Consider the following 27,665-nt stretch of genomic DNA (forward strand, 5'->3'; position numbering starts at 1 on the left):
GCCAAGGCCCAAGCTCCATCTGAGCAGAGCTGCTCTCCCGCCTGCCAGTCTCTGGCCTGTATTGTTGAAAACTCCCAAAATCTTTTGGTATCAGGTCCGTGGGGATGACCAAAACACTTTCCCCATGCCACTCACAGCAGAAGCTCCCAGATCCTCCAAGATCATCTGCAATAGAAGCCAAGATAACTTCATGTAGACATTAAGCTAAAATAATGTTAATGAACTTTTCCTAGTACCTTTAAAAACAAGTGTACTAATTTCTCTGTATTCTTGTCTCTCAAAAAGAGAACAGCTGCTCTGAGGTGTTCCTTTCCTCCAAGCACGGTTGTTTATAGTAAAGACTAGGCTTTGATCAGTTGCTTATATTTACTAAATTGATTCCAACATTTTTGCCAGTGGGCTGTATGGATTCTCAGCATGAGATGCTCCTGCTCATTTAAAGTGGCTGAGATTGTTTTTCAAAGGAATTTTCCATTATACTCTCTACTATCTTTCTTCAAAGCACAATTTGTTCACTGGGCAGTACTCCTTCTACCCTGGCAGAAGGACCTGGGGGTGCTGTGGGGGGGAGCTGGCCCTGCCCCACCCGTGTGTGCTGGGACCCAGAACCCCCCTGTGCTGGGCTGGGGGGATTCTGCCCCTCTGCCCGGCTCTGCTGAGCCCCCCCTGCAGGGCTGCATCCAGCCCTGGGCCCAGCACAGGAAGGACAGGGAGCTGCTGCAGCCAGGCCAGAGCAGGGACACCAAGGGCATCAGAGGGATGGAGCAGCTCTGCTGGGAGGAAAGGCTGAGGGAACAATTGGGATTGTTCAGCCTGGGGAAGAGAAGGCTTTGGGGTGACCTCATTGTGGCCTTGCAGTGCCTGAAGGAACGCACAGGAAAGATGGAGAGAGACTCTTGACAAGGGCCTGGAGTGACAGGACAAGAGGGAATGGCTTCAAAGTGACAGAGAGAAGGTTTAGGTTGGATATTAGGGAGAAATTGTTCCCTGTGAGGGTGCTGAGGCCCTGTCACAGGTTGCTTAGAGAAGCTGTGGCTTTCCCTGGATCCCTGGCATTGTCCAAAGCCAGGCTGGATGGGGCTCTGAGCAAGCTGGATAGCAGAAGGTGTCCCTGCCCATGGCAGGGGGTTGGAATGAGACGAGACTTAAGGTCCCATTCCATTCTACGATGCTGTGACTCCTCCATTTTTTCTAATGCACTGAAAAGTAGAAGTGTCATAACTGAGCCAGACCCCATAATCCTGCATGCCCTACAATTCTTGCTGGAGTACAAGGAGATCACTACCAAACCCCAATAGCAGCAGCTGGACAAATCAGCACATGATAAAGGGCAAAGGAATCCACATCTCCAGGCCCCAATCTAATGCTTTGTCCATTAAACTGCTGCAGCAAATCAATGTTTTCCCTCCTTTGTTGTGTCAGACCAAGAGAAGATACACACTTTGCTGACCAAGCTGCAGACTGTGAAAGAGCAGGTGGAAATCTACACCAGCTGAAGTGTCAAAATATTGAACATAAACTTATTTGAACTTCTGGTTAAGGTTTACTTCCAAGTATGACTACCTGTTTGATGCTTAAACAGCAACTAGAAGAAAGAGCTTCCCCAGTTAGGCAGTATCATGCTGCAGAAATAGAGCAGTTTTCAAGTATAAAAAAATAGAAGGCTATGAAATGAACTGTGGTTAATGAAGATGTACACAGGCTTACACAGTTTCCAAGTTAACAAGTGTGAGCTGATGGACATGTTAAGCTGTAACAGGGAATCTTCTATGAAAATCAACTCCCTTTTCCAGCAACATATTCTTTATTTCTTTTTTTCCTTCTGCAGAATCTGAAAGTGCAAGAGTTTCACAACAGCAAACTCAATTTATGACTAAAGATATGCACATTTCATAAAATATCATTAAGCAACGAAAGACCAGTCTCATTAAGTACTTCCAGTTTTAGCATTAGAGATAGGAACACCTTTATCTTTTTTAATCCTCAAAACACAGTGCTGTGCTATACTTGTTGTTTCACTGGGGCAGTCCAGTGTGAGGCTGCATCTAATTCCTTAAGGATCAGTACACTAAAGGCATTTTTGAATTGCTCTGAAGTGTCTGGGTACATTAGCAACATGTGTAACTTTCAAGTCAATGACAGTGTAGCCAATATGAAGAAACAGGTGGTTTTGATTGGGAAATGAGCAGATGCTACCTGCCAACAAACAACATCTTGCAATAACAAGGTTGGTAACTCAAAACAACAGAAAATGACCAAGTTTAACCCCGAGTTCATGCTTTGAGCCCTACATTAGCCACTGATTTAGTGTTGGAGCTTTATTTTAAATATCAAAAGAGATACTAGTATTTCTGTAGTTCTACAACAAAGAGCAAAAATTAATTCTGTTACCGAGTGTGTGAAGATAAAAACACCTCTGTAGAGTGCCTTGGGGACAACAGGAATCTTGCTGCTTATGATCACAGCATTCATATGGCAGCCAGTGCTTACACTAAAAAGCAACTTTATATAATAAGCTATTTTCAGTTTTCTCACTGCTGATTTTTATCCAGTCATCCAATGCTTCCTCATCAGTGACAGCTTTAGAGGCACTCACCAGTTGCCAAGAGAATACAGAATATCAGCAAAAGCAGAGAAATAGCACAAGCAAGTAAGAGCAGGTGTGTCAGTGACAACAAGGGACTCAAAGGCTCATTTGTGAGTTACAAACAGTAATCAGTATCAGTATCTGTCAGTATCAGACATCTGCAGGTTTATTTCTTTGTAAATACAATGCCAATGACAAGAACAATCACTCTGTAAACATCAGAGTTTACTTATCCTTTCATATGCTCTGTAAAGGGTGGTAAACCAGCCAACATTACTAGTGCTGTTAATTAAAACAGATGACCATCACTGCATTCACAGTACTGTCTCCAGGGGACTCCAGCCAACTCATATGTGCCTGAGGCTTACAAAAAAAACATACCACGACCATAGTGGGATTAACTTATACAAATGCTTCTAACATGTAACAAATTCGACTGAAGTCATATTGGTGAACAGAAAGCTCTTTTTAACTCAAGGAAACACACATCACACATCCACGCAGATCCAGAACAGAGCCCCTGTAGAAGCGTTTCTCACACAAAACCCGCAGCCGAACTGTGCCAAAGCCGCCGCTCCCGACGCGGAGCAGAGCTCGGGGCAGCGCCGCGGGAGGGCCGGGCCAGCCCATCTATTCCCGGTGTATCCAGAGGCGTTCCCGAGGCTCTTGGGCAGGGCCGCGCTGCCCCCTGGCGCTACGAGTCGGGCAGGGGCTGACTGTGGGTGCCGCTCCGCGTCTTGAGCTGCGACTGGGCGATGTCGGCCAGGGCACTCTGGATCTTCTCGAGCAGCACATCCCCCCGGTAAACAACCTCCTCCAACCGCGCCGCCGCCTCGTGGTTCTCCTCCTCCAGCCGGTACAGGCTCGCAGCCTTCAAAGCAAAACCGAGATGATACCGCAAGATTTTTGTGTTTTTATTTATTTTTCAAACATTCGCAGCTCTGGATGCTACTATCACACAGTTCTAGTATTTTTCCTACCGTTTCCCCTCAGAACAATAAGTTAACCCTTCTAATGCATACTTGGAACTCTGTTTAGTCTAATTCTTAGGAAGAAGCCTGGCCAAGACGTTTTGTTTTCCAACCAGAATCTGAGAACACACAAGAAAGGGGTCAAATAAGCCCCTGGAAGTGTGAGGTGCCCCCGCCCAGGGAGGCAAAGATTTAGTTTCAGATAAGCATTGTTAAAGTGAGAGGCGTGGGCAAGAGGGCATTCCGTCCTCTGCCTCAGAGGATAGGCCCTGCGAGCCCAGGAAGAAACTCCACCCCAGACCCCTCATGGGATGGCAGCCCAGAGGTTCTCAGTGGGTTTGAGTCCCTGGGGTTTCTCCCTTGCTGTGTTCTTGGTGGTCCCTGACATTGAACTCCACCCTGGTTCTGTCCCTCAAAACCCATCACGCTGCCTCTGTTAGGGGCTCTCTGTCTCTGAGCTTGTTCCCGTGCTGAATAAACGGTGCTCTGAGCAGAAGCCCGTCTCCTTGGTGTCCCATGCCACTCACTGGTAACTGTAGCTTCTCTGGACCTGATCCTGCAGCTGCTGAAGGCAACATGGAACAACTCCAGTGGGGGTAGAACCCAGGGAAAACTATGTAATCATTTAATTGTACAATATTTATATGCTAATTTGTAAAACTCATAAAATCGTAGAACTCTGCTGCTGGGTGTACCTATGATCATTGGGACACTCGAAACTTTCCAATAAAGGCCTGCTTTTTATTTTACTACTTTAACAGTGTTGCAAGAGTTTCCTCTTTTGATATTAGGCAACAGGGAAAAGCAAGGATCTTCAACAGAACCCTAAAGCAACATTGCTACTCAAGGATGCTGAGGGACCGGTTGGTGCTCCCTAAAAAAAGAAAGGTTCTCTTGTTTAATAGTTGACTGCAACTACTTCACAGCTTACAGCAGAATTTGTACTATCAACTTCACCAAAAGGGAACTCAAAAGGGGGAGGTAAATTGTGTTGAGCATTAGTTTAGCAGCTCCTTTTATCATTTAAGACAAGACTCTGGATCTGAAATATACACCAAGACAACTAGAGTATAAGAAAAGCAGATCAGCCTAAGTACATTTCTATTAATCAAGTATTATCTACCACTTCTCAACAAAACCTATAGTGCATATTTGAGACTGTTTCAAGCATCTTCAACACCATTTCTTTGAAGACTATCAGAATATTTAATACTGCACCAAATTAAGCAACAGAAAATAAAAATCAAAACTGGAATCCAAACGAATTTATCTTAAAACCACACTAGACAGAAAGTATCAGAAAATTTTGTGACATGAGGTTCTTAATGAAGACAGAAAGAAACGACTGAAGTATCATCTCTAAGGAAAACATATCCCTACTGGATAACCAGCTCCTCCTTCTGGAAGGAGCTTCTTTGCCCACACCATCTGCCACTTTGATCAGACACTGTTCAGTCATTGAAGAAACTGGAATTTGCCTGTAACAGGAAATCTGCCTTCAGCTATTAAAAATACACTGACAGAAAATTATGCTAGTGTTAATGAGCCCAATTAGGATGGGCACAGCAATTAGCATGACTAGCAAAGTTCCCGAATTTAACCTCCTTTGTTTAAATCCAAACGTGGTGCCATTGCCAAGTCATTTCTCTTTGGCCCATTCACTTTTGAATGGTTACAGACTATCAATGCAGGCTTAAAACTTGCAGGTGATCTTAAAGGTGATCATCAACTTTGTCAGGAAAACAGCACTATGCATTCTTTATGCATTCCAAAAAGAAAATACTTTATGTAAATCCAGCCATTAAGAGTCGAAAAAGAAAAAAATAAAATATGGTTTTAATGGGTAAAATCTGTGAAATAACAGAAAAAAAAAAAGAAACCAAATAAAACCCAAATTTGACTGGTTCGAAGGAAGACTCTTTGTTATTGAAAAGTGATTGAATTATTTTGTCACAGAGCTGAAGAACTTCAAGGACTGCAAATTCTAACCAGAAACAATATGAAAGAACAAAAGAGTTCTGTAGTGCTGGTTTTGCGGCTACAAAATGAAATGTGAAAAAATATTAAATATTACCAAAGGGGGAAAAAAAGAATAAAACAACGCACAAAGCATCAGTACTCTTCCATCTGTTCTGTTAATATCTGAAAAAAAGGGTGAGTAGTTTCCAGTATAGTGGTGATGTGACAAAACCACCTAGGTTTTTTTTTACATTTTATCAGAAAACTGAATTTAAATTATTGTCACTGATTATAATCTTACTTAGAACTAGATGCAAGTTCAAAATTTTCACTAAGCCTACAAAATATTCACAAGGCTACCCTCATGAAAAATTCAGGTTTGTCCCAAAATAATTTTTCAGTAATGATTTGGCTTAGAGATGAAAAAATCTGTTTAAGAAAAAAGGAGGAAGTTTGTCTTCAGGAGTGTTCTGATGCTGAAATTAGGAAAAGTCCTACCTGCAAAGCTGCTGTGGATTCTTCACTGGGCAGGGAATCTATGAGAACATCGATATCCTTGGCAGTGCGAGCGATCAGAGCTGCGAACAGCTGGGCATACTCTGCACAAAACACAGCACAACTCAGGCCATCACTCAGAGAATTATTAGAAACAAGCACAACTCCGCTGTCACAATGTTATGCAGAAAGTGCAGCCGACATCCATTCGACTCCATCGCTCCACCAGCTACGAGGGGAATTCTTTGCCGAGGCCGGATTTTGCATTCCCGAGCGCACTACACCGAAGCACGTTGGCGTGTAGGAGACGCAGGAAACCGGACTCACCTTCCGTGGGGTTCACGGGCTGATCCTTGTTTATGGCCGTCTGGATGTTGCTGAAGGAGGCCGGGGGGCCGCACTGCTGCAGCACTCCGATGGCGTTACAGAACTGGTCCGCGAGCTGCCGGCACCAATTAACACCGCGTTAATCACCCTGCCCCACCGCTACAGCCACCTCCAGCTCACGGCGCACCACCGCCCGCCCAGCATCCCCGCCATGCGGAGGGTGCGCACTTCACACCCGCGGCCGTTCCCCCGGCTGGGAGGCTGCGGGCGGGGGGCCGCATCACCACATCCCCGCACAGGCCGCGCAGCCCGTGCCGTGCCCCGCGGCCCCGGGGGAGCGGGGGCGGCGGCCGCCTCACCGAATTGACGGCGTCCTGCAGCTGCGTCAGGCGGTCCGCCATGGCCGCGCGGCCGCCCCTGAGGCGCGGCTCCCCGGGGCACGTGCGCCCCCTGCCGGCCGGGAGGAACGGTTCCCAGCGAGGGTGGGCAGGCCTTGGGACGGGCGGGAGTCACCGCCCCTGCGCGGGTTTAAGGAGAGACTGGACTCGGCACTCAGCGCTACGGTCTGCTCCACACGGTGGTGTTCAGTCACAGGCTGAACTTGATGATCTCAGAGGTCTTTTCCAACCTAAGTGATTCTGTTCCCTGGCACGGCCTGGGCAGCTTTTGCTGTGCAGCAGTCGCTCTGATCCCAGCTGAAGGCCGCAGCAGCGCTCGGGTGCTCCACTCCAGCCCCGATCTGAGTACGGAAAAAAAGCCAGAGTGTAATGTCCCCAACAAGCCAAATCAGAGCCAGCATCCGGCCTCCGAGCCCAGGGGTTGGAGAATAAATGCCATTCGTGTCAGTCGGTTTGTGCCTATCTTTCTTATCTCTGACAGCTGGGTACAATGCCGGCCTTCTCCCAGGTGGATCTTAGAGATCATCTCTTTCCAACATTCTGCCATGGGCAGGGACACTTTCCACGATCCCGGCTTGCTCCAAGCCCCATCCAACCCGGCCTTGGACACTGCCAGGGATCCAGGGGAAGCTACAGCTTCTCTGAGCAACCTGTGCCAGAGTCTCAGCACCCTCACAGGGATCAATTTCTGCTAATATCCAATCCAAGCCTCATCTCCGCTAGTGTGAAGCCGTTTCTCTTATCCTGTCACTACAAGCCTTTGTAAATAACCACTCTGTAGCCTTGCCACTGATGCTGTGGGTGCAGCAATGACACAAACTAATCCCCTCAAAGCGTTTTCCCGACGGCGCGGTTGGGCGAGGATTTTGTTTGCCTGCCTACGTAAGCTGGGAGGCGGGGTCTTTTCACTCTCCGTAGCTAAACCCAAGTCCCAGGGTGCCAGTCCATGCCCCACCGTGCATTTTTGAGAGTTCGCAGCTGCTACCGCGGCCAAGCGCTCCCTCTCCGCGCTCCCCCCGCCCTTCCCGCCAGGGCCCTCCCGCAGGTGCCTGAGGGGGGCGGGAGCGACCCCTGCCGGGCGGGCCCCGCCCCCAGCGCCCGTCCCGCCCCGGCTGCCCGGCCCTTCCCCGGCCTCAGCCCCCTTTCTCCGTTCCCTCCGCAGCGCCATGCGGGTCTTGGCTCGCCCCGCGCTGCTCCTGCTGCTCGTGGGGGTCCTGCGCCATGGCGGAGCCTCAGGTGAGGGCGGTGTGAGCCGGAGCGGGGGGGCGCGCGGGGCTGTGGCCGCCATTAGGAGGCCGGAGGAGCCCGGCTCGTAGCGGGAGCCGCGGGGCTGTGCCCGGGGTAATGTCCAGCGGCAGCGGCTTGCTGCGACTGCAGAGCCTTTTGGAGTGTCCCCGGTGCTGGCCGCTGGCCGGAGGGATGAGCAGGGGTGCGGAGCTAGGCTGCCTGCGGCACTGCAGAAACGCTGTGTGTATTCATGGTTATCTGAATCTTATATGCAAGCAAGGAGAACCACCTTTTTTTTTTTTTTTTTTTTTTTCCTTTCCTTCCCTATCCGCTTATTTTTTATTTATATATATATATTTTTTTTTTGCACCTTAATTTCTGTGAGCGCCATACTTTTAACTGTTTCATGGATAATTCGGAGTGATTTGAACCGCGCCGTTGCGGGGATGCGGTACGCTGATGCGGCTGCTGTAGGGCTGTGTCCCCCGTACAGCAGCAAGGTGGCATTCGCTACCTATGAACATGAGCTTACCTGACAAAGGGAACATGGTTAAAAGTAAGTTTGTTTTGGTTTGCTTGGGTTTTTTTTCCGCCCGACCGTGTACAGGTGGTCACGGGTTCCCCCCACCCTAGTGGATGGTGGGTTGAAAACAACTACTGCTACAAAAGTAGAGAAAGGAGCAAAACCTACCGTTTGCAGCTTGATTCATAAAGTTACTTGTCTGTACTGATGAAATCTGACTTTATTTGGCATGGGCTTTTTTTGTAATTTCCCTGTGTCCTGCATGTGACTAAAATAGGAATCCAGAATTGAGTGTGCTGTTAGAAATATAGTTTGGGAAGATTTACAGTCCCTTTTTTTTTTCTGGTTAAACTCTTATCTGTTCAAATAAAGGAAAAAATAAAGCTTCCTCTCAGAGATAATTCAGAGATAAGCAAGCAGTCCTTTGTATTAGGGCTGATATAAGCCTTCTCCTCTTGGTTTTGCTTTATTTTTACACTTGCTTCTAACCATGGAATCGTAGAATGGTTTGGGACCTTAAAGAGCATGTTATTTCACCCCCTCTGCCATGGACACCATCCACTGGACCAGGCTGCTTGATGCCCCACCCAACCTGGCCTTGAATAAATTGAGCTTAATTGTCCCGAAGGAGACTCTTGGGATTCTTTGCTGGGCTGCTGGACAGCGTTTGGAACCAGTCTCAGGTGTGGCAGGCTCCTCTCTGCCCAAGCTTCATGCCCAAGATCCTAAGGGAGAGCCAAGTATTCCCTGTTTCTTACTTTGGCTGGGCACCTGATGATGGTAAGCAGGTGTGAGAATGAAGGCTCAGGGTTCTTAGACCTTAATGGTTATCTTAAAGGATGCTAACAAGCAGTTTGTCTCCTGGACTCGATGAAAATGGGTCATGTGTTGAGTAATTTTTTTACAATATGTAAAAAGGCAAAGCATCTATGAGCCAATGCAAACTGCTTTGCCTTAAAGGAACCTGTTGTGTTTTTCCTTGCATGACTGAGGGTGGAGGGGGAAAGTATTTCCCTTGTGAAAAGCTAATAAGCTGTGTAATTTGTGTACCAGAGTCTAGCTGATCATTAGGGCCTTTAAACAAGTCCATTTGCTTAATGGTTCACTGATTTGAAATTGTGTTGTGTTATTCAATTGTGGACACCCACTTTGCAGGGATGGGCTCTGCTAACTCCTAATCCTTGAGGATCCTGCTTCATTCTAAAGGTGCTGACTAGTAAAATCTTTGTGTGGCCTGTGTTGCCTCTCTGGGCTTCTGATGGGCTCCTCAAATTTGGTCTTTGTGCAGAAGTGTTTTGTACATTGTATTTGTTGCCTTCCAGGGAGCTCTATCTTCCTGAGGAGTTCAACTGGCTGTTGAGCCAAACCAGGCTGTTCAGTGTTGGAAAAACTGAAGTGAATTTATAGTGTAATCAGGACTTAGCAGTGCTTTTGTAAAAGGAGCTTATCTGGGTGAAACGTGTTTGTGCCAATTGTTTAGTCTACACAGAGATGATACTTTATAATGAGAGGTTCACACATAACTCTTCCCTCACTTTTCAGGCTGTAAAGACCTCTAGCCTGGTGAACAGAATAGTCCTTTAGGATGGGAATGGTGCAGGTGGTGACAAGCCGCGTTCTCCTTTAAGCTGTTCTAAGCATGAGTCTCAGTACACACACAGACAAAGTTCAGAAGCTTTAAGAAATGTTCCTGCTTCTTTTGGGAGTGGGAGAGGTGCTGTATTTTTTGGGGTGTTCAATAGTATGGGAAGACAGAGATCTTGTAGCTGGACTCTCCCATCATCTGTGTCTGCACGGCCTGCAGGTCTGACAGGATATGGCTCCAGGCTTTATTCTGTTAAGTAACTGTATACTAATGTTTTTCTTACTCAAACTGAGTCAGTCTGAGCTTGCACTTCATCTTCATTAAATGTCTTCATGTGACTACTTGCTGTTACACTCCCTGCACTGGAAAGTTCTCCTTAGCTCCTGGAGCTCGCTTACATCAGGTTGTTCTGCACATCCACTGCAAGGTGCTTGGCACCCAGTAGAAATGTGTTTTCTCTGACTGCACAGAACCTCTCAGAGGGAAGCGTAAGGTTTGAGCAAGGCTCTCTAAGTGAAGACTGCTCTGTATGGGCAGTGGTAGAATTTTTTCAGTTGTGTTTCTTACTGGAAATTGGACTGCTAGGTGTTTTCAAGAACCCTGTGTGGTTAACTGCTCCGTGGTGATGGGGTGAGATACTTGGCTATTGGAGCTGGAAATGTGGTTTACTCAAAGCATCAGAGGAGCCAAGAGCCTGGCACTGAATCAGCACAATGGAAAAGATTCAAGCTGGGTGTAGCCTGTTTGGGAAACTGTGTGTCACAGGGAAGGGATAACAAGTGCAGAGGCTGTGGAGTTGTCTTGTTTAGAGTTAGGAATAAGGACTTTTGATCTCAGAAGAGCTCCAGGACATTCTAGTTCTTTAATGTCTTTACTGGTTCTGCCCATCATGTGAGAGAGAAGATAGTGTGGGGTGACAGAGCGGGCTGTTTGCTCTATTCACCAGTTCTGTGTGCAGGACTCTGTGCTCCAGTTCTGGTGATGTATGTGGAGTATGTATAACCATGCTCAGTGCTCCATCTCTGCTCTGCAGCTGCTCGGTTTCAGCAATGCTGACTTCCTTTGAGCATCTGTGCAGTTGATAAGCTCTGTAATAGTGGGGGTTCTTCTCATGTATGTAACCCAAAAGTATGCTGATGTGCAGTGAATGTTGCAGCTCTTTCTACAGGGCAAGGAAGAGAGCATAGCCTGACACCTTAGAGTGTTTCCAGACCTTCACTTCTGAAAGCAATAAAACAAGTTGGGATGCCTGGATTTTGCTCCTGTCTGTTGCTGACTTCCTGGATCAACTCTCTCACTTTGTGAGGTGGTGTTAACCGTGCTGGTGGTCCTGCAGATATGTTTGGTGGGCCACCTCCAGGCAGATCAAGCTTGCCCAAAGGAGAAGGTTGTATGCTGTGGCCAGCACTATGTGTGGTCATCGAAGTCTCTGCTTCTGTCCTTCAAAGGATGTTTGACAAGACTGTGACAAGACTCTGTGGTTCAGGGAGTCTAATACGTGTCTGGTATTAGAACCAGAGAACTGGTGGTAGCAATAGGCCTGGTGAATTGTGGGTTGGCTAATTTAATCAATTAGTCTTGCTCACCATCTTCCCTTTCTGTTTCACTGCACCAGGAATAACTTGTTCAAATGACAGAGATGGAGAAGGCTGGAAGGGTTCTGTGGCTGTGCAGGAATTGCTCTTCCAAAAAATTCTTAGAAGGTTTTGCTGCTCTGCAGTGCATCTTTTAGGCCTGGCTGGAGGTGTGGTTCAAGGAGCCTGTGAACAGCAAGCTGAACGTTACTTGTGTGATGGGTGTAGATGTTCCTGTTCTTCACCCTGAGCCTCTGCTCTTGTGCCCAGACTTTGGAGTAATGTGTGTCACATGCACTGTTCTTGGAGCAGTTATGCAAACAGGAAAGCAATGTAGAACACCATACCTTAATTCACCATGCTAATTAAACTTGAGAGAGTGCCTCTGACATTTAGAGTCTCATGATCACGCTGAAGTAGTGGCTGTGTGTGAATCTGTCCTTATTTATGCATAGCCCCCTGGGTATGGGCACGGAGTGGAGGTGAGAAACAAGGTGGAGCAATGTGGTTTTTTCCCCTTGATGTAGATCACACAGAGAATGTATAGTTTCAGCTGCTTTTCTTAAAAGAACACTGAACTGTGAATGTCTTGTGGTTCAGGAAGCTCTGTTGAAGGTTTTAAAGATCAAAGAAAAATATTTTTCCTTCATTGTAAGCTTTCACTGTAAATTTCTCGGTGTATAGATGTATAGTCTGTGCCTTCTGAATGCTTTTCTTTAGCATTCATGCCACTACTTGCATTTCTGGTAGAACTTGAGCTAATGAAGAAAGATCTGAGGATATCTGAATGCTGCTCAAGGAATTCTGAAGACTCAAAAACTGAAGGATACACAAAGCTGGGTTTTTTTGCAGCTTTAATTTTACATTAACTACTGTGTGAAAATTTGGTGTAGAAACTTCTACCTTAACACAAACTACAAATGATGGAGCAGAAAAATGGAGACTTTCTTTCCTCACAAATGGTTTATGAACCCCCATATGTTAGCTGAGATTTGAGTGGTGATGCAATACTGGTATTAATTGAATTTTGGGAGTGAGCATGTAAGGGCTGAAGTTCCCTCATTGTGTAGTGAGTGGAGGGGGCATGAGGGTGGGATCGCCCCTCTATTTACACATCAAGAGGCAAAGAAACTGGCCAATGATGCCAGTTCTTGGCAGGAGAGAGAGAAAAGTAACAGGAAAGCAATTAGAGAGTACTGGGTATAGTTTCAGGAAAGAAAACTGTTCCCTCCCTTGTGAATGGGAGCCCCCCCCCGTCACCAACAAGAGTTCTTGGATGGTGCTGCTGTTGACTTTGTGTTAGGGAACTTGGCAGTACAAACCCTTTCTACCAGAGGCAACTTCATTGAGGAAGTGTGTGTGTGTTCAGGCTTGACAAGTTTTAGGTCTGTTTGGGTACGAGGCAGGCAGAAGAATCCAGGGAAAAGCCTGGAAGGCATTGTGCAGTCTGGTTGCAACCACTGACCAAAAAGCATCTTGTGGCTTCTGTGTAGCTGCTTCGCTTTCCTCACTTGGCATTCCCTGCCCCTGCAGAACCCAGCACAGGGAGAGGCCAGGCTTGCTTGCAGAACTTGAATGGCAAGCCAAAGCTGATTCTCAAAGATCTTATATCCTAGGTCATGTGGTTCTCTTTAAACTAAAATGACAGTGGATCATGGGGTTATGCTCATTGTAGGAAGAGATGGTGTAGGTTGTGTCTAGGAAAAAAATTAGTCAGATTTTTAGGTCTAGAGATGGGGATGAAGCAGTCCTAATGATTAAAAACCATTTGGCAGCAAAAATTTTGGAATAGCTGAAATTGGGTAAATGTATGTACGTAAACTGCAGATTTGACTCTGTCTTCTGGAACTTGACTCCAGTTTCCATGGTCTGTAGGAATTCACTTGGAAAGTCTGATGGATATTGTGCAAGTTGGCTGTCTGATACAAACATACCCACCTGTATTTGCCAAAGATCAGACAGTCTTCAGTGTCTTCTCTTACTGACATTTTGGAGTGTAGCTGGCTCGTTGGCTGAGCTGGTGAGCTCAGCTGTATCAAATCCTTACTCCTGGTGGGGAGCTCTGTCCCTGTCCTCAGGTGAGTGCCAGGCTGCAGGACAGGTACCCTGGCTGTGCCTGTATCTGCAGGTACAACTCTGTGTGCAGCAGTCTCTGAAAGCTTGGTACAGCTTACAGGATGAAAGCAGCACAAAGCAAAATCCTGCTCTGTTCCCAGCTGACTAATACTGGGCTACTGGAAACTTCCAGGCTTCCCTGGTAATTGCTTCCCTCTGGACCAAAAAAAACCCTGTATCTTCGTTTTTTTTGTAATGCAGGTCTTCTTGAGCTCTCCTTGGGAAAATTCAGAAATGTGCTACTTAACCAGACCAATCCAGTTGAGGCTGTAATCAGGAACATTGCCAGCAACGTGACTGTGGTTATTTTTCAAGTGCATGCCCAGCAGAGTGATGTGGTGATATCCTTTGATAAGGTAAGAGTGTCACTTCTGTTAAGTGCTGTCTCTTTTTCAACAAAGGACTTGGCTCTGGTACATGTAGGAATATTGAACTGAAGCTGTATAAATAATGAGTGTCTTTTACCTGCTTGGCTTTTAGACAGTGTTACTGTAGCTTCAGAAATACTTTCTTGTACTTATATGTCATAGCTGCTGTTTTGAAAGACTGAATGCTAAAGGAATGTCAGAGCTGGCTTGAAAATGTTTCAAGGCTCTTTATTTGGTAGAAGTGATGCTTTTGTCATGTGGCTCTACTGTCTGTTGTCCATCAACTTGTCATATTAAAACCAGATCTGTATGTTTGCCAGATGCCCCATACATGGTCACTTGGGGATGTTTAGTTCTGCTGTTCCCATGGCTTGGATCTAACCACTGCAGATAATGATGTGTTATCCTATCCCAGCTCCTTGTCCTGAATCTAATTCTCCTTTGGTAACGCATGGAGAAGTTCTTCCATGTACTCCAGTGAAAGCTGCTACTTCTAGACAGCAATAAAAGCATTCCTGCTGCTATACCCTGGATCCCAGTAATGATGGGACAAAATGAGCCTAATCTAAAATACTGATTTTTATTGTTGTGGTGCTGGGAGGCTCTCACTGGTATTTGAACAGAACATTGACTAAGCTGAAGGTGGTAGATGCAGGTCTGACAGTTACAGTCCAGTTCCCCTCTCTCCACCAGCATCTTTGAAATCAGAATATACTGAGTGCCAAGATGTATCCTGGGAATCTTAGAAGATGAATGGCCTGTAACACAAGTCACCCAGCTCCGCCATCCTTGTACTGGTCAAACAGCCAGGATTACAGGGCTGAGGCAATACTGTTACACCTGTTCAGTCTTTGCTTGCCATTGTAGAATCCTTTGCTGCCAGTTCAGATCCTCTTTGCATTCATGGGCCTTACCAGGCCAAGGGCAGTGATGCATAAATGCAGCTGTACTGCTTTTAGGGCTGGCCTGCTTCTAGAAATATGATGCTGAGCCAGACTTTGAAGTCTGCCAGGTCCAGTGCGCTTCCTTACAGCATTGCCTCGGGTAACTGTGACTGCCTTGGCCAAAGGCACTTTCCATGCTGAAAATGTGGCTGCAGGTCAACTGGTTGTTCCAGCTGTGAGACTGTGATACTGTCATTGCTGCCTAATCTTTCCTCAAGAGCCCTAGTTCTGGAAGAGATTGTGGTTCTGGTCAGTAACTGGTCTGGCCTCAAAAACATCTGGCATTGCTAGTGTTAAGGAAGCTATCATACAATCATCTCTGTTCTGGTGGAGATAGGAAGGTGCTTCTATATGCTGGTTCCCAGAACACTTCCTTGCTGCCATCTACAACATTTTGTGAGGCATATTCCAGTCCTTCTACATTTTTTCAAGTCAAGCCATTGCCAGATCTACTAGCTAGATTTCTCTGCAACTTGCTTGTGATTATCAGCTTTTTAGTAATCCCACACTTGTCACTTGGGTTTTTGAGCCTGAGCCGGTCAGTGCATGGTGTCAGACCTCCCTTTTTTCACCAGCTAGGGGTGCCATCGAGAGGGGCCTTGACAGGGTTGAGAAGTGGGCCTATGCAGATCTCATACAGTGGAGCTGGACAATTCCAAGCACAGTTTGGGCAAAGTACATTTTGGGCAAAGCCTGATCTGTTGTAACTGGCACTGATGTGTGTTCCTGGCAGGTTTGTGGCAGGAAAGAGCTCTTGTGATATTATCAAAATACATAAATATTATCAAACTGTGATAGAAAACTTCTCAAAAAGAACTACTTGTTTCTATCATTTGTTTCTATGCAGACTCCATCGGTGAACAGCTCAGGAATTGGGGTAGACAAAGGGCTGGTGTCCATCCTTCGGCCTGAGCAGACCGTGTGTACGTGGTACGTGCGTGCCCTGGATGCTGGCCAGGTGCTCAGCACTGCCATCTCTATTCCCTACATGGAGAAAGGTATGTGCTCAGGGCATGCCAGCTCTGATCAGTCAAGTCATTGTGGAATGAAGCGTTGACCTTTCAGTCTTACATCTAGAAGTGGAAATCTGATGGAGATACCAGAAATTCTTTTGAAATGGGCTGAAAAGGTTTATACTGACACTGCTGAACTGTGAGTTGTGTCTAGGAGGTACTCCTTGGTCTTGCCATGATTTAAGCCTTAGAATAGAAAACTGGTGCATGTGATCATGGAATCACAAATCTGTTTTGATTGGAAAGGGACCATAAAGATCATCCAGGTCCACCCCCTGCCATGGGCAGGGACAACTTCCACTACCTCAGATTGCTCAGAGCCCACTCCAGCATGGCCTTGGACACTTTCAGGGATCCAGGGGCAGCCAGAGCTTCTCTGGGCAACCTGTGCCAGGCCTCACCACCCTCACAGGAAGGAGTTTCTTCTTCATATTCAATCTAAATCTACTCTCCTTCAGCTTAAAGCCATTCCCCCTTGTCCTATCACCCCTAGGTCCTTGTAAAAATTCCCTCTCCAGCTTTCTTGTAGGCTCCCTTCAGGTATGGGGAGGCTGCTGGAAAGGTCTCACCAGAGCCTTCTCCAGGCTGAACAACCCCTACTCTGAGCCTCTGCTCATAGGAGAGATACTCCATCCCTCTGGTCATCTTCATGGTCCTCCTTTGGACTAACTCCAGCAGGTCCACATCCTTCTTGTGTTGGGGTGGGGTCTTGCCAGAGCAGACTAGAGGGGCAGAACCCCCCTCTCTGACCCTGCTGCCCACTTGTCTTTGCATGCAGGATGCTGGTGGCTGTCTGGGCTGTGAGCACATGTAGCTGGGTCATTTCAAGCTTCTCGTCAGCCAGCACCTCCAAGTGCTTTTCTTCAGGGCTGCCCTAAATCCGTTCTCCACCCAGCTTGTGTTTGTGCTTGGGATTGCCCTGACCCATGCGCAGTCCCTTACAGGAGCTTTCATTCCAACACTTCAGTCACTGGAGTCTCCCATGTGTTGGGGACCTGTCACAGGATGCAGTGAGACCCTTTTGCTGCCTGCAGGGCCAGCACCTTTCTGTGCTCAGCAGGCGGATTGTGCCTGCAAGCGCATAACTGTGGGTATCTTCTGTGTTCTAGATCCTATTCCTGGGGGCTGCAATCTAGAATTTGACTTGGAAGTGGATCCAAATCTTTATCTGGACTACACGTTGGTTGATATACACATCAAGTTTGCCCCTGCAAACTTGGGATATACCAGGTGGGTGCAAAACTTCAGTGCACTGAGCAAGACCTTTTGTCCTGTGTTTGGCCAAAAGGCTAAAGTAAGACCCTGCTGTAACAGCTGAACCATACAGCTGCTGGCAGGAATCTTGCTTGCTGCAACAAATGTAAATGGGGAAAAGGAGGAGGGGAAGGAGGTACTGCATGAGAGAGACAAAAATTGAGAGTTACATCTTGTGGGGGAGGTTATGCAACTTCAGAAATGTAAGCATTTCTGGACTTTCCATTCCTTGTAACAGCTTAATTTGTTTGAGGCTCAATTGTATGTTACAGTTATTTATTTATTAGTACTAAAGCATGATAATGACCCAGAATTTTTTTGAGACTTCAAGTTAAAAACTTGGTGTTGCAAGTGATAGGCAGGGAATGGGGAAGACTGTGTTCAGAACTGCATGAAAAGACAAACAGTAATGTTGTGGCTGTTGTGGCCTCTTTGTATTCTTGTTATGGCAGTTCATAGGAAGCCTCTGTAAGTGTAAAGGCAGGTATCAGCACAGCCACCATCTGTGCCAAGGTGACTCTGTGTGATGATGTCCTGTGCTCACAAATACAGTCCAGTTTTGAGTTAGCTGCTGGTGCGCACCTCTAAAGAGCAGAGGCAAACACTGTGGACAGGTAACTGCTGCAAATTAATGTTAAGGTTTGGGGCCTTGTGCTGGGCAAGTGGCTGATGTGTTTTTCATTGCAGAGGAGCAAACCCCCCCTCCTGTGATTCAGAGACTGGCCAGAGCTCCCGGTGGCGGCTGCGCTATGATGTGTACCAGTACTTCCTGCCTGAGAATGACCTGTCTGAGATGGTGCTCATGAGCCACATTCGGAAAATGTCTGGGGTGCAGAGTATCAGAGCCAATGGCATTAAGGTGAGCCTGAAGCACTGGGTACCAGCCATGTGGCAGTGGTGCTCTCTTGTTGTCTCCTTCCCTGTGCTGTCTTCCTGGAGGGGAGACATAAGGGGACTCCCTGGCCCTGCTGGGGCGTGGAATGGCAGTGTTGCCAGACCTGGGTCAGGAGGCTGGTAGGGAACCTGAATTGTGCCCTCAGGCAGCGAGGAGCAAAACGGGGAGTGGGGGAATCTTCTCCCCTGTCAGAAAACACAGTAGTGTTGGAGGGAAGGGTTCCATCCTGTGAGCCTTTAACACTGATATTTACTTTTCCAGATGCTTACGCTGACAGCTGATGACAAGACCAATGTCTACTTCTCATCACTTCCTGGACAAGGTGTGATCTACAATGTCGTGGTGTGGGATCCTCTTTGGAACAGTTCTGCTGCGTACATACCTGTGCATACATACGCCTGCAGCTTTGCTGACCTGGTGGATAACTGCTCTTCCCTCAGTAAGTTGGGAATTGTATCTCCTTGCCAACTCCTCTGCAGCTTGTTGTGCTCCAACATGCTGGATGTGCTTTAAGATTATTTTTCCAATGTGTGCAGATCTCTGCTTTACACTGTATCTATTTTGTTATTTTATGATGAAGTCTGCTTCTTGATTGAGGAGAAAGTCTAGAATGATGAAGTAAGACTAAGAAGAATCATTAGCAATTAAAGGTTTAACTTAATGGAGTTTTAATATGTGGCTTGCAAATGTAACTCTGAACTCTGTAGTGCCACCCCAGCCTTGTCCATTTCAACTGGATACATAATTTCAAACAATTTGTAGGTCTGCGGATGCTGGATGTGAAGCTGAGCAATAAAACACAGACTGGGTTAGGCTCCAGCCGGATTTTTGTAACTGTGCTGGTGCTAACAGGAATCAGTAACCTGCAGGTATTTTGAAAGAAGGCAGTCATCTAAAATAAGAATGAAGATAATGTCAGCAGTAGTGGAGTGACTGCCAAGTCATACTGCTTTGTGCAAAGCTATATAATGGTGGAATTTGAGCAGAAACAGAGCAAAGCTGCCACTCCCATTATGAATGCAGAAGGGACATGAGTAATTACTCATGTAATTAGTAGAATTTGGTTTATAAAGTAGGATTTGTGCTCATTATTTTCTTATATACTGTAACACAAGTGACTGTTGTCAAACTCAGTGTTGTCCTATGACAATGTGAGACAAATTATCTAGGCTAAACCTCCCTAATTCAGAGCACATGGGAAATACTATTTACTTCTACAAATAGCTTAAATATAAGTAATAAATTTGCATAGAAGACAGAGGTGGGCCATAATGGGATGCTGATGATCATTTTTGTTGTATGGCAAATGTATGAGAGGGAGACAAAAGGTGAAGGCTGCAGTGATTAAGCCTATAGTTGCAGCCTGGGTCACTAATCCCATAGCACTGCCTTTTATAGATGACTGGACATCCCTTTTTTTAAGCCTGAGCAGAGAATTTTCAGGCAAATGTGTATCTGTATTATCAACAAGCTGCATCTACTTACAGAAACTTCTCTTGAATAAGGAGGAAGCTCTTGATTTCTTAATCAGTCTGGGACTATTTCAATGTTCTGTTGAAGATCCTACCAAGCCATCTGTTAGTTCAGGCATTGCAAATCTGACAGAGTGGCAGCTCTCAAGTTGTCAGTAAAGTTTGTGACAGCAACCTGACCTTACCTTAACCTCTTTGTTGAGACTACTAGGTGGAATGCTCTACTAAATCTACCTTTTTTATTGTAGGTAAACTCTCTACCAAAGTATTCTTCACTGCTTTTGGTATTCTTGGTCTTTTCACCTGCTTTTTCGGACACAGATTCTGGAAAACAGGTACTGAATATTTCATCTCGTAAGTCTGTTTGGAGCTTCATAAATGTTACTCTGTGTAACTTACAATGGTGATGTTATTACCAAGATTCACTTGATAGTGATACTGTGCCAGTTAGGTTCACTGCTTTGCTTTTATAGGCTCTGAGCCTTTAAGATCAGACTGGAAGTTTCTGGGATGCAAAGAAGAGAAACCTAGAACTAGGATGTATGTTGGGCAATATAGCCATAAAGATATCATTTTGGACTATCTGTAGTGTTTGATGACACCCCTGTCGAGAACAAAATGTTGTCTGCCCTTGTTTTGTGAGCTGCTATGTTCCTTCCCCGTTGTAATATGAAGATGTCTGAGGATCCACTGAAGTGGGCTCGGTATGAAGCTTGATAAATACTTTTTCCTTCTTTTCTAGATTTATTCTTCATGGGCTTCATTGTCGCAGCATTCGTTTTCTTTGTATTCATTACAAGGGTAACTGGCCTTAGTTATGACGGTGAGTAGATGTGTCAGGATATCCTGTGTTCTTCCCAAACTCTTGTTAGAAACCCTTCAGGTACAATCTCAATTGGGCTGTTGGCCAGCCACAGGAAGGATGCCTGGATGCTTGAGCTCTTCTGTAATAGCTGAAAATATAACAGAGTAAGTGTTCCTTCTAGCATCACAGTGATGCAGAATTAACAGCTGGATTTAATTTCTGTATCTATCCAAGGAAGAGAGGGGTTTGGAAACTGGAAATTTGCGACATACTTTCTTCTTACTTTCACAATGCACGGGCCTCTGTTTCAGATCAAATGCAGGTTGCATCTGTAACATGGAAATAGGTGGTCTGTACCCCAGCTTGTTAGACTAGACAGAATTAGTTCTTTCCATCTGTCCCACCTCATAGAATTCCTTTTTTTGATACATGTGCAGTAGCTGTAGCTACCTGAACTCCCTGGGAACTTGGAGTACTGATATCCACGGTACCAAAGCCTCCATTCCAGCCCTCCTGCCACTCATTCAGCAGCACATCCCCAGCTGCAGGCTGGCATCTAAGTGAAGTACACAAAGCATGAGCTGATATTTTTATTTGTTACCTCTTGCAAACTCACTGAAAAAAGCCAAACAAGCATGTAAGTAAAGCTGCTGAACGTGTTACTGCAGGAATGGAAGTTTCCAGAATGCTGGAATTTTCTCTTCTCTCTTTCAGTGCGTCTTATTTTGACAGCAGTGGCTGGAATTATTGGAGGCCTGCTCTTGGTTGTGAGCTGGTGGAGATTTGGCTCTGTCCTGCTCAGCATGTTTGTTATTGGACTTGTGTTGGGATTTCTCTTCTCATCAACGCTCTTCTTCACTCCCCTAGGTAAGCTGAAATCCTCTGCTTGGTGAGTGTTGTGTTCCTGCTGTGTTGCAGGCACACTGCAAGGCTCAAGAGTGAATGGCACGCTGTGGTTTATCTTAGTGGGATGTTTAACTTTTCCTTTGCAGTGCAGGGAGGAATACACTTGTACCTGAAAGCTTCTTTCAGTTGTGCTGTAATTAAAACTACTTGGGGAAGAGGAAACTTGATTGTTTTGCAGAGAACTTGGTGACTCTTCCTACTTAAACTGAGTGCCATCTCTGTAACACCAGCTCTGCTCCAGGCATGTGCTTGCTCTCTTGTTCTCTGTCCAGAACAAATCCCAGTAGAAAATCTAAAGTCTAATTTGAAGGCTTCAGGCATAAAGGCCTTAGACAAATTGCTTAAAAGCCAGTAAGCCTGCTGAGCTGGAGTCCCTCTGGGACATCAGAGCATCAGCTATACTTTATTGTAATACTCAGTCTCCAAACTCTTTTTAAGGTCCCCTGGTGGGAAAGTTTTTCATTCTCCAGTCATCTGTGTTTGACTCACCATAATTCCGTGATAATCCATGCAGTCCCTAGTTGCTCTTCATTAAAGTGGAGCAGTGATTCAGCTGGAGGTCATCTTGTCCCCTCTGGTGAATCCACAGGCCTTAGAAGGCAGGGAGAGCAAAGAAGGGTTTAATTTTCCTAAAGCTCAGAAGAATTTTTTGCCCAGTGGTGTTGTGATGGCTACATTTGCATCATGCTCTGGAGTCAGATGCAGATTTTTAGCTTAGAAACCCATAAAGGCAACAAAACAGCTTATTGGGCAGCAGTACTCTGGTATTTTTCATTCTTACTAGGTGAGGAACGTGTACCTTGTCAAAAATCTTTGTTCCGTGGAAAAGATCTGCTGTTCCAGCACAGGGTTACAGGACCTGTGCTCAACTGGGACAGTTTTTCTGTTCTTGAATGACTGTTCCAATACATCTTTAAACAGTCAGGATTTGAGCTCAAAAGCTGGGCTTTTCAACAATGTACTCCATGTATTTCTGAATGTACAGAATTTTTTGGGGAAAAAGCTGGCCCCCAAACACTTGTGAGAAAGGAAATGTTTCTCTCACTGGTAAATATGGTGTCTTGGCAGGAGACTACAGGGTCTTCCGTGACGATGTGGTGTTCTGGGTGACCTTTACTTGTGTAGCCTTGATGATTCCAGTGCTTTTTGTTGGCTGCCCAAGAATTGTAAGTAATTGTGCTTTCACCTCAGAAGGAGAGAGGGAGAAGGGGGGTCAGACTTCTTAATGCAAAACGTTGCCCTGTGGAATATGTACAGAAAACTTAGCACAGTTTTGTGAAACTCAGCACAGGGCCAGTTGCAGGCAGTTCCTGTCCAGCCCCACTTGTGCTAAGTGGTCCATAAGCTAAGGAATGACTTGGGTGTAGTTTTGCCCACAGCATCCACTAAAATCTGCATTTAGTTGACTTGTGCTGTCTTATCAGCTGTCTATGGCTGGGTAACAGATGTGTGCAGCTGATTTATCACAAAAGAACTGATAAAAATTACAAAATACTTGCCCAGAGAAACTGTGGCTGTCTCATCCTCAGCAGTGTTCAGGCTGGGTTGGATGGGGCTCTGAGTAAGCTGGGATAGTGGAAGGTGTCCCTGCCCATGGCAGGGGGTTGGAACTGGATGAGCATTTTAATCCAGGCCACTCCATGATTCTACTCTCCTAGTGAGATAGGGAATAAAGAGTGTTCATCAGTCTCCTAAGGCTGTGTTTTTTCTCCTTGTCTAGCTGAACATCCTGGCTTCTGGAATAGTGGGATCCTATACAGTAGTCCTGGCCATTGCTTGTTACGTCTACACAAGCCTTGCTTACATCACCTTAGACCTGCTCAGAAGGGTCCTCAACAATTACTTCAGCAGAGCTTATACCAATGTGCCTTTTCAAAGGAATGGTGAGCCCTCCTGAGACTTTATTCTCTTTTTTAGGAGGAAGCACTGCCTCTCTGTCTCTGGTAAACAGTGAGTGAGGGCAGGAAGGGGATGGAAGAAGAACACAGCACAGTGTGAGATTTAACATCCACATGAGAAATTCTAGTCTTTCAAAAGCAATACTGAGTAGACTCCAAGGCAGGAACCTTCCTGCTGATGTTGTGACAAAGGCTCTTGTGAAAGGTGCTGCTCAGACTTGGGCTGGCAGCTTGCTGAGGAGTGTGCAAAGTGGGCAGTCAAAGGCCTAATATAAGGAAGAGGCTCTTCCCAGCTCCCTGTGTATCCTGGCCTCTGTATGGAGCCACTCTGGGCATCCGAGGATGTGGGGATGATACTTCATTCCTTTCTGTCACTAAACTAGTTCAGTGTTTGTGCTTGGGAAAGCAAGGAATGTTCTGCTTTGCTACAGGAATCTGTTTGTCTTTCTCCAGACTTCATCATCCTGTCAGTGTGGGTGATGCTGGCCCTCAGTGGGGTCACTGTGCAGCTCCGCCGGGAGAGGAGTGAAATGCCTTTCCCACCACATCCCTATCTCGCCTGGAAGAGGGAAAGGGAGCGTAGAAGCACCAATGTCTTAGACCCCAGCCATCACATCCCTCCCCTGAGAGAGAGGATCCACAACAAGCTGCTGCATATCAAAGAGTTCTTCCAGAAAGATCAGCCAGCCGGGGAGAGAACTCCACTGCTTCTGTAACCTGCCAAATAACTGGTGGGAATGGAGAGGGAGGATCTGGGAATGATGAGATGATTGCCAGCAACCAGCCAGTGGTGCAGGATTTACCACTGCTAATTTGTCCTGCTGAATAAGAGATTGCTGCGTGCCCAGCTTGGCAGAGCAGTTACCTGCCCAGTACACTACATGCAGTTTGTGACTCTTCTGTGGCACACTTTGCCTGCTTCAACCTGCTTGTGTCCACCTGCAGAATCCTGTACTCGTGGCCAAGGACAGGCATTGATCCTGTGGGGTCTACTTTGCTTTTTGGGTATGTGAAATATCAAACAGGCCTTGGAAAGCAACCTGCTGCTTGTCCCCTTGCATGTGGAAATGTCTGCTGAGACAGCTCCCAACTTGCTCCCAAGAGTGGTCAGCCTGTCTAGCTGTGAGGGGAGGGGACAAGGACTGGCCATACAGGGAGTTCTTCCAGCAGGAACTGAGCATCTCCTTCTAATACAGGTACAAAACATGTGGCTGCAGACACACTGGTTTCCAAGAAGTGTTACTGAATCTTGCAAGCTGAACTGAGTGACTTGAATTGAAACTGCACTGAGTTAACTGTTGGACGTGTGCACTGTGGGGAATGGGGACTGATCTGATCTAAGACTTTTTCCTTCGACTTTGGGTGGTTCTGTAGCAAGCTGGTCATCTGGTCTCTGTGCAGAGATGGCTGCTAAGAGCACACAAGAGTTTTGTCTCCCTGTTTGCTTTCTGAACAGCCTGTGTCTTGTTTCTGTTCTGGTATAGTATCTTTCTTGATGGTGCTGTCATAAAAGAAAAAACTAAGTAAGCTCTTTGTAGCCAATGGCAATTTTTTCCCCCTGGAGTTGCCTGGGACACTAATGATTTATTTTTAATCGTCTTTTAATTTTGCCTTTAAGGGATGAAAACAGCATTCAGCTAGCAAGGTACTGATCAGGAACCTTGCTGACTGAATGTGTTCATTACCTATTTGAATTGCATCTGCCCAAAGCAGAATGTAGTATAAAAAGAGGTGAGGGACCAATCTCATGCGGTGGCTTTATGCTCTTCCTTAAAAAAAACCCCAAGAGCCACTATCAAAATGTCAACTGGAACAATGTGTTTTTGGCTCATCCCAAGGAGACCTGAAGGTGTTTTACTGTGCTTGTCCCTTGTGCCCCGTCCTGGTCTCCAGTGGGGGTCTGTCATGCACTGAATGATGGCTCAAGTCCCATGTCCTGTACCTTGACACAGGGTATGCTGACTCTTCCTCCTTCTCCCTGTGTGTGAACCTTCACTGAGGGCAGCCAAGTGCACAGTCCTGCCTGGGTGATCACTTAGGTGTCTGCATGGAGCCTCCATGAGGGAATTCCCCAGGGGTGGAAGCCTAAGCTCTCAACCACCACTTTAAATTCTTGGTATGAAATCTGTAAGAAACAGCTCTTGCTGAGGAAACTGGCAAAAGAACTTTATCTGGGAACTTCTTTGGAAGTTAAAACACCCTGGCATAGACAGGAAATAATGACTTTTAAATGGCTTTTCTTTAAGGAGTGAGAACTCAGAGACAGTGTCTGAGGTGACTGAACCTTTCTGATGTTTAAAGACAAATCCCGTCATTGCTTGGAGCTGGACCATCTGCCTCAAACAGCAAAGCAAGGCTGAAATCCTGCAGTTTGGGTCTTGTTTCCCTGTGCTGTTGTGTGGCACATGGGGTAAGCAAGGAGCTCCTCCCTAGGTCTCTGCCCGTCCTCCCCACACTGATCCCGAGCATGTCTCTGCCACGTGTAATGGCAAGCAGCAAACACTTCTGTGGTGTAGAAATGCTCTTAAACATGTTTACCATGGTGGGTTTTTATAACTGCTGCAATTTACATTGTGCAAGAAACAAGTTTAACTCTAATTTTCTATATCTTTTATAATAAAGATGTCTTTTCAATGATGCTTCTACAGTTTAGCCTCTGCCTTTGATCTTGCTGGGAGAGTTTACTTTGAAAAATTTCTTCTGGCTGAGGGCTGAGGTGGGGGGGAGCTTGGCTGGCGTTGCAGTGACACCCAGAGGCTGAGAGTGCGGTGAGTGCTCTGTGAAGCCACTGAGAGAAGTGAAGTGTGTGGTTCAGAGAGGCTTTTTTTTGAGAGCTTTTTCAGATGAGGCTCTAGAGAACAAAGGAATGGTTGTCATCCCCTTCTTGCCTGAAAACAGATCTGCAAGATCACATAAGAATCTTCTAGAAGAAGTGGGCCTTGAACACTTTTTCTGAGATCCTGACTTGGAGATTGTTTCCTTTTTTTTTTTAGTTCTGCCAAGAGATGGTTCAGGAATTTTCTTCTGTAATCCCTAAGACACAGTGAGTAACAGTGGTGATGATTAGAACACATGAACTGATCCACTGCAGTGTTAAAGGGGTATTTTCAAGGCTTTTTTTGTGCACCCCTTGAGATCCAGGGTGAGCTCTGCTTAAGGTCTCTTTGAAGTCCCTTCCAGCACAAACCCTTCTATGATTCTGTGATTCCCTTCTGTCCTTGCCTAAAGCTGGTCTCGATCTGGAAAGTCTTCCAAAAAAGAGGGAATTCCTCCAGAGAAATCAGTAGGCTCCATCTCAAAATGTGTACTTTTCACAGAACCTTTGAGCTGTTCATCTCTCTGCCTTCCAACCTGTCAGCAGCTGTAGTTCTGCAGTGATCTTGATAATGTTTTTTGGGGTGAGCTTTAGTGGAACTTTGGTTCCTGGTTGGTTTATGCAGTGAATAGTCAGCATAAGAAACACTGAGCCTTTGGGTGTGCAAGGTGAGTATTGTGTTAGGTTACTGTGCCCTAACCCAGACTGGAATGCATTGATATATTGATACTGAATTTTGCTGATGTCCATCAGGTTGTTGTCCTCTCCCACACCATGGATTAGTAGGCTCTGGTGTCTGAGTTTTCTCTGGAGACAGCAGCTCCCATAACACTTCTGTGTGTTGTTTATAATATTTATTTTATTGCTCTCAGAGCCTGTCTGCTCTAGCCCCCAGCTCCAGGCAGCCAGCTGACTCCTGCTAAGCATGAAGAGCTTTGTGCTTCCTTGCATGCTGGGAGAAGTCAACTTCAAACCAGAGCAAGAAACAAGCTCAGTTTGGGGGCACGAGGGAGTGGCTGAAGAGGGTTGTGTAAGACTGCCTGCTTTGGAACCAGATCTTCACAAGGCTGTGTCATCAGACAAAGCACCAATTCCAACTTTTCCATTTCACCTGGTGTAACAACAGGTTATCTAATATGCTCAAAATGAGCTGGATTCAATTTTTTTTTTTATCCTGAATGCTGAGGGTGAGGGGGAAAGCCATATGTGGGGAGAAAAGCAGCACAGATAGAGAATTGTAGGAGGCAGGTGCTGTTTGCTTAGCCAGGAGTGTAATGAGTTGCAGATGATGAGTCATTTAAAAATTTGTTTATGGTGTTCCTGAATGTAGTATTGGAAAAGGTGTATTGGTGTCCAAGAACTGACTTCTCAAATATGGATTGGGGGATTTCTGGTGCTGAGAACACTGCAGGGAAATCATCTCCATTCTTCAAAGAAGTAACCCTTCACCTGGGAAATTGGAAGAAACTGCAGCTGGAGTTGGTGGGTTTCCCCTGTGCCTGTTCTCTGGCTGGTGCCTGAGGAGTGCTACCAG

At 46.0% G+C, this 27,665-nt stretch overlaps 2 protein-coding genes across 2 annotated transcripts; one reads left to right on the forward strand and one right to left on the reverse strand.

The window, feature by feature from the left end:
• Nucleotides 1-2,729: 2,729 nt before the first annotated feature.
• MED21 (mediator complex subunit 21) lies at nucleotides 2,730-6,868 on the reverse strand. Its single transcript, XM_005531854.3, has 4 exons — nucleotides 6,699-6,868; nucleotides 6,340-6,454; nucleotides 6,016-6,116; nucleotides 2,730-3,458 (listed from the first exon to the last, which is right to left on the reverse strand). The coding sequence occupies exons 1-4, from the start codon at nucleotides 6,738-6,740 to the stop codon at nucleotides 3,282-3,284; spliced, it is 435 nt and encodes a 144-aa protein (XP_005531911.1). The 5' UTR covers nucleotides 6,741-6,868; the 3' UTR covers nucleotides 2,730-3,281.
• A 210-nt stretch (nucleotides 6,869-7,078) lies between these two features.
• TM7SF3 (transmembrane 7 superfamily member 3) lies at nucleotides 7,079-25,963 on the forward strand. The gene is made up of 12 exons (XM_005531870.3): nucleotides 7,079-7,973; nucleotides 13,963-14,117; nucleotides 15,921-16,071; nucleotides 17,196-17,316; nucleotides 18,028-18,199; nucleotides 18,497-18,674; nucleotides 19,956-20,042; nucleotides 20,450-20,530; nucleotides 21,227-21,379; nucleotides 22,487-22,584; nucleotides 23,139-23,301; nucleotides 23,770-25,963. Exons 1-12 carry the CDS (start codon nucleotides 7,904-7,906, stop codon nucleotides 24,030-24,032), a joined length of 1,692 nt encoding a protein of 563 aa, XP_005531927.1. The 5' UTR covers nucleotides 7,079-7,903; the 3' UTR covers nucleotides 24,033-25,963.
• The last annotated feature ends 1,702 nt before the right edge of the window (nucleotides 25,964-27,665 follow it).

Source organism: Pseudopodoces humilis, chromosome 5 (genome assembly GCF_049639895.1).
Source record: "Pseudopodoces humilis isolate 2021_Gansu_Grassland_sample_001 chromosome 5, ASM4963989v1, whole genome shotgun sequence".
NCBI classification, from domain to species: domain Eukaryota; kingdom Metazoa; phylum Chordata; class Aves; order Passeriformes; family Paridae; genus Pseudopodoces; species Pseudopodoces humilis.